This window comes from Moschus berezovskii, chromosome 22 (assembly GCF_049115385.1).
Source record: "Moschus berezovskii isolate FMDL1 chromosome 22, NW_MosBer_1.0, whole genome shotgun sequence".
NCBI lineage: Eukaryota > Metazoa > Chordata > Mammalia > Artiodactyla > Moschidae > Moschus > Moschus berezovskii.
The window spans coordinates 14,349,705-14,365,226 of NC_142481.1; the positions used below are offsets into that span (position 1 = coordinate 14,349,705).

A 15,522-nucleotide genomic window follows, 5' to 3' on the forward strand; every position below is an offset into this window, starting at 1 on the left:
TGCACAGCGCTCATGCACGCGCAGTTACGTGCACTTACGTGCACATCGCTAACCGCGCTGTGCCGTTATCCCAGTATTTGTGGGAGCGGCCGAGCTGGCCCCGCGATCCGGGATGTCCGAGCTGCCCGCGGACAGGGGTGTCCCACCGGCGGGCGCAGCAAATGACAACGGCGACGTCCGGCAGGCGGAGGTAGGCGGCAGGAGGCGGGAGCCGACCCCCGCGCAGCCGGTGGAGGCCAGGGGCCGTCCGATGGCGGCGGCCGGAGAAGGTCCGATGGCTTCACCCGTGGAAGGTCCAGTGCCGGAGGCCAGGGAAGGTCCGATGGCGGCGTCCAGAGAAGGCCCGGGGGCAGCGGCCAGGGAAGCCCGAATGGCAGAGGTCGCCCGATTGTTGGCGGAGCCAGAGGAGGAAGAGGGTCCCGAGGTCAGACCCCGGTCCAGACCCGGGAACCGCCCAGGCCTGGCTGCGTTGCCATATCTCCGCTTCCATCACCCACTTGGCGTTTTAGGAATTAATTACCAGCAGTTCCTCCGCCACTATCTGGAACACTACCCGATTGCTCCTGGCCGAATTCAGGAGCTTGAAGGACGCCACAGGAGATTTGTGGAAGCCTGCAGAGCCAGGGAAGCGGCGTTTGACGCCGAATATCTGCGGAATCCTCAGAGGATGGATTTTGATATTTTAACATTTAGTATAACTCTGACTGCATCTGAAATTATCAATCCTCTGATAGAAGAACTTGGTTGTGATAAGTTTATCAGTAGAGAATAGTTTAATGATGCAACTACTTTCAGAAGAACCTCTGCCTTCAAGACAGTGTTATATACCACTCCTGTATCTTGATTTTACAAAGTCAAAGTACGTGAGAATAAGGCAAAGCACAGTTGGGGGAAAAAAGGAAGCTTATCAAGAAAAACTCAGAAGAAATGGAAAAAAGGTCAAAACCTTATGACTCTTCTGACGTCCTTTGAGTTTGTGATTGATCCAGATTCTTTTCCCTGCATTGTGGAAATGTCTTTTCAAATTGCTTCACTGAAGTGAAGAATAGTTTTCTAAAATTGAGACTTGATGAAAAAAAACTGCCAGTAGAGCCCATGGTGATGAAAGAAATCATCAAATAGCGGTGATAGGAATAGGAATTCCTATAGGACTGGAAGGCCATGGAGAGAACTGGAAATTGTCAGTTCTGATGATTCTTCTTGAGTTTTCTTCATGTCAGTTTCAGCAGAAGTTTTTAGTGTAAGATTGGTTTTGTGTTTTATGAGGCATTTCAAAGGACAAGCAAAGTCAATGCTGTATATATTATACGATACATTGTATATTCAAGAATATCTGAAACTTCTGAATTTTTTTCTTTTTTAATACCTTTTTGGTGAATATTTATAAGCCCCCCAGATATAAAATGTACAGTGAAAAGTCTTCTCTGTCCCCCCTCCACCCAGTGCTTAGTACAGTTCCCATCAGTAACCACAGTACTTCTGTCTTTCCAGTTTCCCTATATATACACAAGTAAATGCAAAGCTGGGTGGGTTTTTGGTTTTGCTTTCTTCATTACAGAAGTTGGCAAATTATACTTATTGATTTATGCACTGCATTTTCAGTAAGAACTTAAGGATCATTCCAAACCACTATATTTCCTCATTCTTTTTTAGAGGTGCATTTCATTCCTTTCTGTGGTTATGTTGTAATTTACATAACCGGGAACATACTGATGGGCATTTAGGTTTTTTCCCATCATTTTCTATTGGCCAAAAACTAAAAAGCTATAATAGTTAATCTTGTCTGCATATCTCATAGCATGGGCACAAAAACAGTATTACTCTGATTCTAAATGCAGTTTTCATATATTGACATCTCTGAAATTGAGGTCTATCTTACATCTGATGGTGAATACAGCATTTTCATAAAAATAATGGAACATCTTAGATTCTTTATGATATAGAATATCTGTAGTACGTGCGTGCATGCTAAGTCGTTTCAATCATGTCCAACTCAGTGCAACCCTATGGACTATAGCCCGCCAGGCTCCTCTGTCCATGGGATTCTCCAGGCAAGAATACTGGAGTGGGTTGCCCTGCCCGCCTCCAGAATATCTTCCCGACCCAGGGATTGAACCTGCGTCGAACCTGAGTCTCTTACATCTCCTTCATTGGCAGGCGGGTTCTTCACCACTAGCGCCACCTGGGAAGCTCTCTGTAGTACATAAGTTTGTAGGATTTCCGGAAGTGAGAATTCTGAACTGAATGCACCCATTTGAAAGTTGATAAATATTGCTGTGTTGCCTTCCGTCCTTGTTGTCACACTTTGCGCTCCCACGAGCAATTGTGGGTGGTCGGCATTTCCTCTATAGGCTCTACAATAGTGTTATCAAATGTCTGAACTTTGCCAATCTAGAAAGTTGAAAACTGTTATAAGAGTTTTAATTTGCTTTTCTCTCATTATGAATGAAGTTAAACATCTCTTCATTTGACTCGCACATATTCCCTTTTCCATGAACTATCTGTCCATCTCTTTTGTATTAATGTAATTTTACGTATTAATTTATGTTTGGCTGTGCTGGGGCTTCATTTGCTGTGTGGGCTTTCTCTAGTTGCAGACAGCAGGGGCTACTCTCTGGTTGCAGTGCGTGGTCTTCTCATTGTGGTGGCTTCTCTTGCTGAGGAGCTTGGGCTCCAGGGCTTGCGGGCTTCAGTAGTTGTGGCGTGTGGGTTCAGTAGTTGCAGATCCCAGGCTCTAGAGCACAGGCTGAATAGTTGAGGCACACAGGCTTAGTTGCTCCACGACCTTTGGGATCGTCCCAGATCAGGGATTGAGCCCGTGTTTCCTGTATTGGCAGACAGATTCTTTACCACTGAGCCACCAGGGAAGCCCCTGTTCATATCTTTTCTCTATTTCTATCCTGAATCATTTTGTCCTTTCTTTATTGACTATGGTAACTACTAATGACATAGTGAGATGAGATACGGTAATAGGTTATAATGTGACTTATGAATATTTTTTCCTGTTTTGTCATTTGTCTTTCATTTTCCTGAAAACCTTTTTTCATGGAGAATTTTGCTTTTGTTTCCTCTTTTCTTTTAAAACTACAAGATTTGGGGAATTCCTTACCAGTCCTGCTGGGGTGTGGGTTTGATCCCTAGTGGGGAAATGAAGATTCTGCAAGCTTCCAGGCATGGCCATAAGAAAAAGAGATAAAAACCTGCAAGATTTTGAATCTCAAAGTTTTCTTGGTATGTATGTATGTGTATGGTTTCATCATTCATATTTGAATCTTTGAACCATATGGAATTTATCCTGATGTACACACAGTATGAAGTAACGATTCAATTTTCTTTTTTAGATGGCTACCTGCTGCCCCAACACCAATTACTAACTAGTCCAGCTTTTCCCTATTCTTCATCATATACTAAACTGTAGCTTAAGTTTTCTAATTAATTTTACATGTAATGGTAATGGTCTTTGTCACTAAGTTGTGTCCCACTCTCTGTGACCCCAGGGATTGTAGCCCACCAGGCTTCTCTGGCCATGAAGTTTCCCAGGCAAGGATACTGGAGTGGGTTGCCATTTCCTTCTTCAGGGGATCTTCCCAATCCGAGGATCAAACCCCCATCTCCTGTGTCTCCTGCATTGGCAGGTGGATACTTTGCTGCTGAACCACCAGGGAAGCCCATCTCATTAGACTCCATTTTCAGAGTGTTCTGGCTATTTTTATATATCACTATATCAACCTCAGAGTCAGCTTACCTTATTTCAAACAAAGTTCTTTATTAGAATCACATTACATTTAGTAAGTCTGGAATAACTGCTATTTCTAACATATCCAAATGATTTGTTTTTCCATTTTTTAAAATTGAACTTCATTTACTTATCTCTTTTTGGCTGCACTGGCTCTTCATGGCTTTGCGCAGGCTCTTCTCTAGCTACGGCGAGCAGGGGTCACTCCTCTGCCTTGCAGCGCACGGCCTTCTCACTGCGGTGGCGTCTCTTGTTGCGGAGCACAGGCTCTGGGCTCCCAAGCTCAGGAGTTGCGGCTCATGGGCTTAGTTGCTCCGCGACATGTGGAATTTGCCCCATCATGTCTCTTGCATTGGCAGGCAGATTTTTATCCACGGTGCCACCAGGGAAGTAAGTCCTGTTTTTCCATTTGTTAAAAACTTCCTTTGTATCCTCCAGAAGAGTATTAATGTTTGTCCTTAAATGAAAGTTCCTAAAGTAGGTCTTTCATGGATCTAATCATTTCTTTGTCGGTATTTTATCTTTTATGGTTTTTCTCTAGTAAATGAGGATTATCTGTGTTATCTTTCCTTCCTTTTTTAATATTTATTTCTTTGGCTGTGACGGGTCTTATCTGCAGCAGGCAGCATCTTTCATTGCGGCATGCAGGCTCTTAGTTGTAGCATGTGGGATCTAGTTCCCTGACCAGCGCTCGAACCTGGGCCCCTTGCGTTGGGAACTCAGAGTCTTAGCCACTGGAGTACCAGGGAAGTCCCTGTGTTATATTTCCTAAAAGCTTGCCCGTATATTTGAAAATAATTCATTGCTGCATATTTATTTGATAGCCTGTTAACATACTGAATTCTCTGTTTTACCGTAGTTTTTCATTTGAATCTCCTAGATTAGGGAACATGTCATATGCAAATAGTGACAAAAAGTATTGCCTTTGTATAACCTTCATACCACCGACTTCTTCCTCTTGTCAGTTCCTTGGCTTGTACTTTCTAATGTAAAAATAATATGGATGACAGTGAAACATCCCGAATTTTGTCAGAGGCTTTTTTTTTGACTGTGTTCAGTCTTCATTGCTGTGCAGGCTTTTCTCTAGCTGCAGAGAGTGGGGCTGCTCTCCAGCCGTGGTGCTCGGGCTTCTCATTGTGGCTTTTTGCAGCTCCCAGGCTCTAGAGCTTGGGCTCAGTAGTTGTGGCTCAGGGCGTTAGTTGCCCCTCAGCATACGGGATTTGGGGATTTTCCCGTATCAGGGATCTAACTCATGTCTCCTCCTTTGGCAGGTGAATTCTTTACCACTGAGCCACCAGGGAAGCCCTCAAAGGCCTTTTCATAATCTATGAAGGTATTATATTTCTATCTACCACCATCATTGCATTCTTGCAATTCTTGCTTTCTTCAAATGATCCTGATTTACAAATGAGGTATAATCCCATTTTTTTTTTTTTGGCCTTGCCAAGGGGTTGGCAGGATCTTAGTTCCCCAAACTGGGGAACAGTTCCCTGAACAAGTCTCAGCAGTGAAAGCGCCAAGTCCTAACCACTAGACTACCAGGGAATTCCCTTGGCCACTTCTTAGATTCCATTTTTATGAGACCTGCATGCACAGAAACTAAATTTTGTTTCTTTTTCTCCTGTTAATCTGTCTTGTGTTGATTTCACTATTAGTCCAGCCACAAGACCTCAGGACAGATGCAGGGGGAAATTTCCCCTTCCCTACCAGTTCCTTCATACCTTTCCAATCAAATCCACTCTCACAACAGACCCCCTCACTTTGGTAGACTTAACTGAAAATCTGGTGGCGGCGGGGGGCCGTTCACAGGTCTGGGGTCACTCCATGGAGGACAGTCCTCCCCACCTGGCTGGCTCTTTTCAACTTCTCTGTACCTCAACCTTTTTTCCCCTCTCTCCTCTTCCCCTTTCATCTTAGGAGCAAAATCAAGTCCTCTTTTTGTCTCTCAAAGCATTTTAACTTTTGCCCGGACAATTTAAGCGGCAGTGTCACCATGTACAGTGACTTGACACCAACTTTCCAGGTCAAGGACATGGTGCTCAGTTACAGACACCGGCTATAAGTTCAGGGATCCTGGGCCTCTCCCACTTCTGACCAGCTGGCTTCGAGTTTGAGGATTCTCACGACCCATTCAGGTTCAATAATGTGCTAAGATAACTCACAGAACTCAGGAAAGCACCATAGTTATGATTACAGTTTCATGATAGCCAAGGATACAAATCATAACCCCAGCTAAAAGGAAGAGATGAGTAGGGCCAGGTCTGGGAGGGTTTCCCAAATGTGACATTATTGCCATCCTCAGGGACGCATCATCATGCCAACACATCCGTGCATGAAAACATGCGGTGAAAGTAAAAGTCGCTCAGTCATGTCCGACTCTTTGCGACCCCATGGACTATACAGTCCATGGAATTCTCCAGGCCAGAATACTGGAATGGGTAGCCTTTCCCTTCTCCAGGGGATCTTCCCAACCCAGGGACAGAACCCAGGTCTCCTGCATTGCAGGTGGAATCTTTACCAGCTAAGCCACAAGGGAAGCCCAAGAATACTAGAGTGGGTAGCCTATCCCTTTTCCAGGGGATCTTCCTGACCCAGGAATCGAACCGGGGTCTCTTGAACTTCAGGCAGATTTTTTACCAACTAAGACATGAGGGAAGCCTGAAAGCACGCAGAGTATTTACCAACCAGGGAAGCTCACTGAGCCCTGAACACGTTAGTTGCTCAGTCACATCCGACTTTTTGCATCTCCATGGACTGTAACCCCCCAGGTTCCTCTGTCCATGGAATTCTCTAGGCAAGAAAACTGGAATGTGTAGCCATTCTATTCTCCAGGGGATCTTCCTGACCCAGGGGTTGAACACAGGTCTTCTGTATTGTAGGCTCAGACTTAAATTGCAAGGTTCAAACTCCCTAAAACTCCGGGGTAGCCCAAACCTCTCCCCACCTGAGTAACAAAGACACTCCTATTATAACAGGGACAGCTGCTAGCAGGCACACATTACCGTTACCAGGCAACCGTTATCACCACACCGCTTGCCAGCTCTGAGCTTAGAGGCCTCCTTCGGCCAGTGATCCCGCGGTTGGTGGTTCTCCTGTGGAGACTGAGCTAAGAGGTAGATCACAAGCTTCTGCCAGGGGCCCTCCAGACTCTCCAGCCTTGGGCTGGAGGATGAGCTGAGAAGCCCAGGGAATAGGCTGGGGCTGTGTCCAACAGGACGCCAGGGTCCTCACCAAGGCCACGCACTGGCAGGGCCCAGGACTTGAGGCAGTGGTGAGCCTCGTCTATCCCGGGCCCTGTGACCTAATGGCCATGGCAGCCAGCATGGGTCACAGTCTGCGGGCCCAAGCCCCTGTTTGGGCAGCCTGAAGTCTGAGGGCCTGTTAAATCCTGGGCACCCAGCAGCTCAGAGATGACAGCTGGGCAAGGCCTGGGGACCTGGCCTGGAGGGTACCACAAGCTGAGATCACACCAGGAAGCTTACAACAACCAACCATGCCTCTCCCTCACCTTGCCTGTAAAAGGGCTTTGCTGAAAGCTTTCGAGTTTGGGATTTTTAAGGCATGAGCCACATCTCCTTGAGTGGCCCCGTAATAAACATTTCTCTGTCCCAAACTCTGACATCTTGGTGTTGTTTGACCTCACTGTGCATTGGACTTGCATTCAGAAACACTGTCCCTGGAAATTCCAAAGACTTACATAACACCTTCTGGGAACCAGGGACAAAGCCCAGGCAAATTAACATGATTGTTCTTCCAAACTAATACTGGCCTCTCTTTATGAATTCTAGGGGAAGACAGTCTCTGCCCCCAAGATTGATGTTCCAGTTATCTCTCTGTGCAACAAAGCATCCTAAAATTTAGTGGTTTAAGCAACAACTATTTTTTCACCGTTCACTCTTCTGTAGGTTGATGGGCTCAGCTCAGCAGTTCTGCTCTTGTGATGTTGGCCAAAAGCTCAGTTAGGCTGGAATGTCCAGGACATGTCATTCACACGTCTGTCACCCTGGTAGGGGCAGGCTGGAAGGCTGGGCCTCTCCCTTCATGGAGTTCCAAACCCTCTTCCTCTCCAACACTGTAGCCAAATTTCTTTCTTCTTTCTTCTTCATTGCAGTGGGTCTTCATCACTACTCTTGGGCTTTCTCTAGTTGTGAAGAGCAGGAACTACTGTCCATTTAGGCGTCCCAACTTCTCATTGCATTGGCTTCTCTTGTTGCAGAGCACAGGCTGTAGGCACACAGGCTTTAATAGCTACATCATGCAGGTTCAGTAGTTGGGGCACACAGGCTTAGTGAGTTGCCCCACAGCATGTGGGATCTTCCTGGACCAGGGATCAAACCCGTGTCTCCTGCATTGGCAGGCAGATTCTCATCCATTGCACCACCAGGGAAGTCCTACCAGATTTCTTATGTGGCTGCCTCGGGGCTTCCAAAAGTGCAAAAGTGGGAAGGTGCCAGGCCCTCCGATAGCTCAGGCCACAAGCTAGCACATTTCTGCCTCATTCTATGGGTTATAAAGTCCCAGCTCATTTCAGGGGAGGGGAGGCCATATCAAAGGAGGTGAATCCTGAGCACTGTGGTTCATGAGGGGCCATCTTTGGAAACCAGTCACATAGGTGATATACCCACCATGGTCATTCGTTAAGAGTGCTTTATATATGGCATCTCATGGAATTTTCATACATTGTACAGATAAGAAAATTGAGGCTTACTAGCTGTCTCAATCAGGGTTCTCCTGAGAAACAGCACCAATAAGAAACACTTCCGTCATTTATGTTTGTGTACATGTGCACATAACATACATTATATATGTATACATATATACTGTATATGGGCTTCCTGTGGCACTTGTGGTAAAAAACCCACTTGCCAATAAAGGAGACATAAGAGACATGGGTTCGATCCCTGGGTCGGGAAGATCCCCTGGAGGAGGGCATGGCAACCCACTCCAGTATTCTTTGCCTGAAGAATCCCACACAGAGGAGCCTGGCGGGCTACAGTCCATAGGGTTTCAAAGAGTCAGACATGACTGAAGCGACTTAGCATGCATACTGTATAGACAAAGGGAAAAAGAGATTTTAAGGAACTGGCTCTCAAGATTGTGGGGGCTCTCAAGTCCAAAATTCGAAGGGGAAGCCAGCAGTCTGGTAACTTAGGTAAAGCTCATGTTGCGGTCTTGAACGTGAAGGCTAGAAACTCAGGCAGAATATCTATGTTGCAATCTGAAGGAAAATTTCACTTTTTAAAAAACCTTTTGGCTGCTCAGCATGTGTGGGATCTTAGCTCCCTGACCAGGGATCAAACCCGTGCTCCCTGCATTGGCAGTGAGGAGTCTGAACCACTGAATTGCCAGGGAAGTCCACTATTTCAAGAAACTTGAGTTTTTGCTCTTAAGGCCTTCAAGTGATTGGATGAGGCCCACCCACATTATGAAAAGACATTCGCTTCAATTAGAGCCAACCCTGGTGGCTCAGAGGTTAAAGCCTCTGCCTCCAATGCGGGAGACCCGGGTTCGATCCCTGGGTCGGGAAGATCCCCTGGAGAAGGAAATGGAAACCCACTCCAGTATTCTTGCCTGGAGAATCCCATGGACGGAGAAGCCTGGTAGGCTACAGTCCACGGGGTCGCAAAGAGTCGGACACGACTGAGCGACTGAACGGAACGGAACGGAACGGTGTATAATCACATTTAAGAAATGCCTTCACAGCAACATCTAGACTAGAGTTTGACCAAACAACTGGTTACCATAGTCTGGCCGAGTGGACACAGAATTAACCATCACAATTGCCCAAGTTCATGCAGCTAAGAATTACTACAATTAGGGCTCAAACTCTAATCTGACTTCCAAAATTGATACTCATAATCAATTCATCAGTGATTGCCAAAATGCATGACCTTTAGAAAGGAACTGGAGTGCTGATGAGAAAACTTCTTTTCCCAGGACTTCACTCTGACTTGAGAAGACACTTCTTGAGATGTCTACCCACTGCATCCTCCTTTCTCCAAGAATCTCATTCCACCCTCTTAATGATATTTGGCCACTCTAGTACTCTTGCCTAGAAAATCCCATGGATGGAGGAGCCTGGTAGGCTGCAGTCCGTGGGGTCGCTAAGGGTCGGACACGACTGAGCGACTTCACTTTCACTTTTCACTTTCACACATTGGAGAAGGAAATGGCAACCCACTCCAGTGTTCTTGCCTGGAGAAGCCCAGGGACGGGGGAGCCTGGTGGGCTGCCGTCTATGGGGTCACACAGAGTCGGACACGACTGGAGTGACTTAGCAGCAGCAGCAGCAACAATGATATTTGACCATTATAACTTTACTTCCCACGCAACGATAGTTGATTTGACCGATGGTGGCACTTCAACTGCTGCTGCTAAGTCACTCAACTTCTCAGTCTTTCATCTGTAAAATGGGGGTGATGTTAATGATCTCGACCTCATAGAGTTACATTATGAAAAATTATCCACAGTCTGCAAGTAAGACGATTGATGACTGCACGCCCTTTCAATGTCACATTGAGACTTACTTAACCGGCTCAGCTAAGTATTACTGAATTCTCAAGGACAATGGTTCTGAAATTTTTCTGGTCTCAAAACCTCTTTAGACTCATAAAAATTATTGACAACACCAAAGAGCTCCTGTTTATGTGCATTATGTCAGTCAATATTTACTGTATCAGAAATTAAGCCTAAAGTTTCTAAAATATGTATTTGCTTCATTTTTTAAATGCTTTTAAAATCATTAGGGAATTCCCTGGTGGCTCAGTGCTCAAGAATCCACCTGCCATCCACCCACCCATCCATGCAGGAGATGCAGTTTCCATCCCTGGGTTGGGAAGAACCCTTGGAGAAGGAAATGGCAACCCACTCCAGTATTCTTGCCTGCGAAATCCCATGACAGAGGAGCCTAGCTACAGTCCACCAGGTTGCAAAAAAGTCAGACCTGACTTAGCAACTAAACAACAACAACGGGTAGTTAGGCACTTCGAGTTCACTGCCAAGGACCCAGGTTCAATCCCTGGTCAGGGAACTAAGATCCCACAAGCCAGGCAGCACAGCCACCATAAATAAAGAAATAAAATTACATGTTTACTATTTAATGAAAAATAGCTGGGCTTCCCAGGTGTCTCAGTGGGTAAAGAATGCAGGAGATGCAGGAGACTCAGGCTGGATCCCTGGGTCGGGAAGATCCCCTGGAGGAGAAATGGCAACCCACGCTAATATTCTTGCTTGGAGAATCCCATGAACAGAGGAGCCTGACGGGCTACAGTCCGTCCATAGGGTCGCAAAGCGTTGGACACAACAGAAACGACTGAAGCAGGCACGAAAACCAACCGTTTCAGAAGAATGACATCAGCAACTTGGCAGATGAAAAGCTCTCTCTCCTCTTCGATCTACAACCACTAAAACATTCACAATACAATAAAGGCACCTAGGCCCACCAGACCAGGTGTCCAGAGAATTCCACACATCTGTCCACATAGTACTCTTGCCTAGAAAATACCATGGATGAAGGAGCCTGGTAAGCTGCAGTCCGTGGGGTCGCTAAGGGTCGGACACGACTGAGCGACTTCACTTTCACTTTTCACTTTCACACATTGGAGAAGGAAATGGCAACCCACTTCAGTGTTCTTGCCTGGAGAATCCCGGGGATGGGGGAGCCTGGTGGGCTTCCGTCTATGGGGTCACACAGAGTCGGACACGACTGAAGTGACTTAGCAGCAGCAGCAGTCCACATAGAGGGGGTTGTACAGGGACAAACCTTCCAATCCTGGACACGGCAGAGGAGCCAGGTGCAACCCAGCTCCCCGCCACCCTCGCCCTCCCCTCAGGGGCGGAGTCTGCAAGGAGCTCGGAGCCCAAAAGTAAGGGAAGAGCACACCGTCTCCGAGCCCCAGGCGGCGATACCAGCAATACTGGCAGAAACAAGGCATCAGTGACCCCAGAGGCAAAAGGAGCAATAAGGAGGGTTTGGATCAACCATAAAAGCAATGGAGGGTGGAAAAGGCCCGTGTAATCAGAGGCAGCGCCGAAAAGAGAAATCCAAACCTTGTGCTATAGCACCGCCTGCTGGAAAACGGGAGAAACGCCTCAATTTTTTCTTTTTTTTCCTGCCGGTCTCCCCGCGCTCGCGGTACTTTAGTTCCCCAACCAGGGTTTGAACAATTGCCCTCGACAATGAGAGCTCAGAGTCCTAACCACTGGACCGCCAGGGAACTCCCTAAAACGCCTCAATTTCTAACCTGTTAAATCGTTAGCATCAAGCAGAAAAAGGTCCCCTACTTCAGATACAACGGCAGAGGAGCAGCGCGTGAAGAACCATGAAGAACCATGAAAACACTGTAACACAAAAGAAAATGACAATCCTCCAGAAACTAAACTTGAAGTCGCAGAGTATTGAGATCTCACTGGTAGAGAATTCAAAATAGCTCTGTGAAGAAAATCAAAGAGCTACAAGAAAATTCAGAAAGGTATTTTAGTGAACTCAGGATTAAAATTAATGAACAGACGCAATACTTTACCGAAGAAATTGAAACTCCAAAGAGAAATTAGAAATTCTGGAGCGGGTGAACCCAGTAAATGAGATGAATACACCAGAAAGCATTGGAAATAGAACACACACTGTTTGAAAAAGACAATTAGCAAGCTTGAAGATAGAAATCTATAAGTAATACAAGTAGAAGAGAAAATAACATTAAGATTTTTTAAATGAGGAAATTCTAGGAGGGCTATCTGTTTTAGCAACGGCAACATTAAGGGAGTGGGTATCTCAGGAGAAGAGAGGAGAGGGCAGAGAATTTATTTAAAGAAAATAACAGAAGGGAATTCCCTGGAAGTCCAGTAGTTAGGACTCTTGCGCTCTCACTGCCAAGGGCTGGGGTTCAATCCCTGGTTGGGAAGCTAAGATCTCACAAGCCGAGCAGTGTGGAGGGAAAAAAAAAGCCAGCCCTGGCTCAGCCAGGAGGAGAAAGGACAGGCTTCTGGAGGAGGCCTGAACACCAGGCCACAGGCTCGATCCCCAGCTGCCATGGGAAGCCTCTTTAGCCTTATGACTCTGATGGGCCATGACCCCATCATGTAGATTTGGAAATTGTTCTGTCAAGTAGAACAGAGCATCAAAAGCAAAATAACGAAAATGGGCTTGGGAGGTGGCACTGTTGTAATCCTGGGTAGCCTATCCCTTTTCCAGGGGATCTTCCCGACCCAGCTATCGAACTGCGGTCTCCTGCATGGCAGGCAGATTCTTTACTAGCTGAGCTACCAGGAAAGTCCTCAGAAATCTACTTCTAACTGAAACCTATGTAATCCTGTATCAAACTTTGGAAATTTCACAATTAAGCAGTATGACGTTCATTTTGCAGGAGAAATTGAGAATCAGAGAGGTAGTGTCCCCTGTTGGAAGTCACACAGCAGCTCCGTGGTAAAGGTCTGACTCCCACACCTCGCACTGGACCTTCTGGCACGTGCCTATTGACCCCATGGAGCCAGATGGTGAGCTGGGGGCTCATCAATGCCTCCTGAATGCACAAATGGTCTTCTCCCAGGTAGTTGAGACCCCTCCCAGCACTGACATTCTAAGATCTATGGGTTTAGAAAGTGATCAGTGACATGTATTGAAGTTCGGAATGTCTTCTGAGGCTTGCCACCATTCCTATTTCTGTCTCAACCCCTACAAATGCCAATGAAATGGGAGGTTTTCAAATTCCAAACCAGGCCACTGGAAATAAAGATCCCACAAAAGAAATAAATTGACTTTGACAATGTGAGAACGTTAAGGCTACACCAGGTGGGGAGTAGCCTTCTGTTCCAAGCTGGCCTCCCCGGCCCCGCCCACCCGGTCCAGAAGATGCTGGGAGCACGGTAGCAGGCAAATTCCCCAGACGTCAGAAGTGAGTGCGGTGGCAGTAGCAATCAGACGAGAACACAGGGAGGCAGACTCTGTATTTCCCTCTTCACCTGACCCTGTCCCAGCTGCCATCAGAAAAGGACCTGACTTGACATCATTTCAGTCCTTCTCACCATCCTGCTGAGGATCCTGAAATGGGGAAACAAGAAAGAAAAAAAATACATTAATAACAACAGCAACTCTAAAAAAAAATAATAATAGCATTTGTAGGGCTTACTATGTTCAGGCACCTCTAAGATTTTCCATTTCCATGACTTAAAATGCCTGCCAGAGTCTCCTTGACATTTTTGAAACACACCAGACACACTCCTACCACAGGGCCCTTGCACTTTCTGTCCCTTCTGCCCAGGATACTTTCCCCTAGATATCCACATGTTTCATCACACATCCTTCGAGTGTTTAAATATCACCTTCCCAATGAGATTGTCTCTGACCACTCAACTTAGAGTTTCAAAAAATCCCCAGCAGCCTCCAAAGCCCTTTCCTTACTTTATTTTTTTTCTCATCACTTATCTCCTAAAGTGCCTTCTAGGGACTTCCCTAGAAGTCCACTGGTTAAGACTCCTCGATCCCACTGCAGAGGGCACAAGTTTGATCCCTGGTAGAGGAACTAAGAGAGGAGAGCATGACAACCCACTCCAGTATTCTTGCCTGGAGAATACCCATAGACAGAGGAGCCTGGGGGGCTATAGTCCACGGGGTCCCAAAGAGTCAGATATGACTGAGCGACTCAGCACAGCACAGCACAGAGGAACTGAGATTGCACATGTTGAATGGTGCGGCCAAAAAAAGAAATAAAAGGTAATGAAATGCCTTCTCTTCACTTAGGGTCTGTTCACTGTCTTCCATTAACTGTCAGCTCCAATGGGCCAAGCGTTTGTGTCTATTTGGTTCACCACTGTATCATCCCCAGGACCTAGAACCATACCTCATAGGTACTCAGGAAATACTTGACTAAAATGAAATCCAGTGAGGTCAAAGACACGTGACTCAAGATGGGCCAATGACAGCAGTGTAGTGACATTCCCTTGGTCCTGAGTGGTTCATTCAGAGATGGACATGTAACTCAATCCATGCCAATGGGAATCTTTGCTGGGATTTATGGTATACTTATGACGAGTATATCAAAACTCAACAGCTTGTGTGTTTTAAACATGTACGGTTTCTTATGCATCACTTACACTTCAATAAATTTGGGAATAATTGTAAAGTAGATACACAATAGGCAAAGTATTAAATCAGTAGCAGCTTACAAATATCTACATAGTGAGTAGTTTTAAAAATCCAGTACTGGTGGAAAATAAATGGTTGTGTCTTTGCTTTAAAACATTAAGACAACATTAGCAATAGGACTTTCTGCAATTATTGATTCCATATTCTGTATCTGCATTGTCCAATACAGCTGCCACATGTGGCTTTGAACATTTGAAATGTGGCTAGTGCGACTAATAACTGAATTTGTAATGTATTAATTTCATTAACTCCATTAAGGTGAAAAGACACATGCTGTTATTGTCATATACTGCCACAGCACAGCTTTACAACTAAAAATTTTTTAAAAAAAAGTTATTTGGAAAAAAAAACTGTATAGTTGCCATACACTGAGCATACTCTGACATACTCTGAGCTGTGCACTATTTATTACCTTATAAGATGCATTTTATGGAATTAACAACCCCATTTTACAGATGAGGAAACTGAGGCTCAGAAAAGGATATAGACAATTTAACCTGATTATAACAGTGAAGACTGGCTGAGCTAGGATTGGGGTTAAGGTGTCTTTGACTCCAAGACAGGGCCATGCCTTCTGCCTGCCCACCCACCCACAGTCCAACCTCCACCCCTCCCACCTCACTGCCCTCACCTCACCTCCAGCCCA

At 45.9% G+C, this 15,522-nt stretch overlaps 1 protein-coding gene across 1 annotated transcript; it reads left to right on the top strand.

The window, feature by feature from the left end:
- Nucleotides 1-1,987, top strand: LOC129546825 (EP300-interacting inhibitor of differentiation 2). Its single transcript, XM_055412170.2, has one exon. The coding sequence runs from the start codon at nt 113-115 to the stop codon at nt 770-772; it is 660 nt and encodes a 219-aa protein (XP_055268145.1). The 5' UTR covers nt 1-112; the 3' UTR covers nt 773-1,987.
- Nucleotides 1,988-15,522: the final 13,535 nt, after the last annotated feature.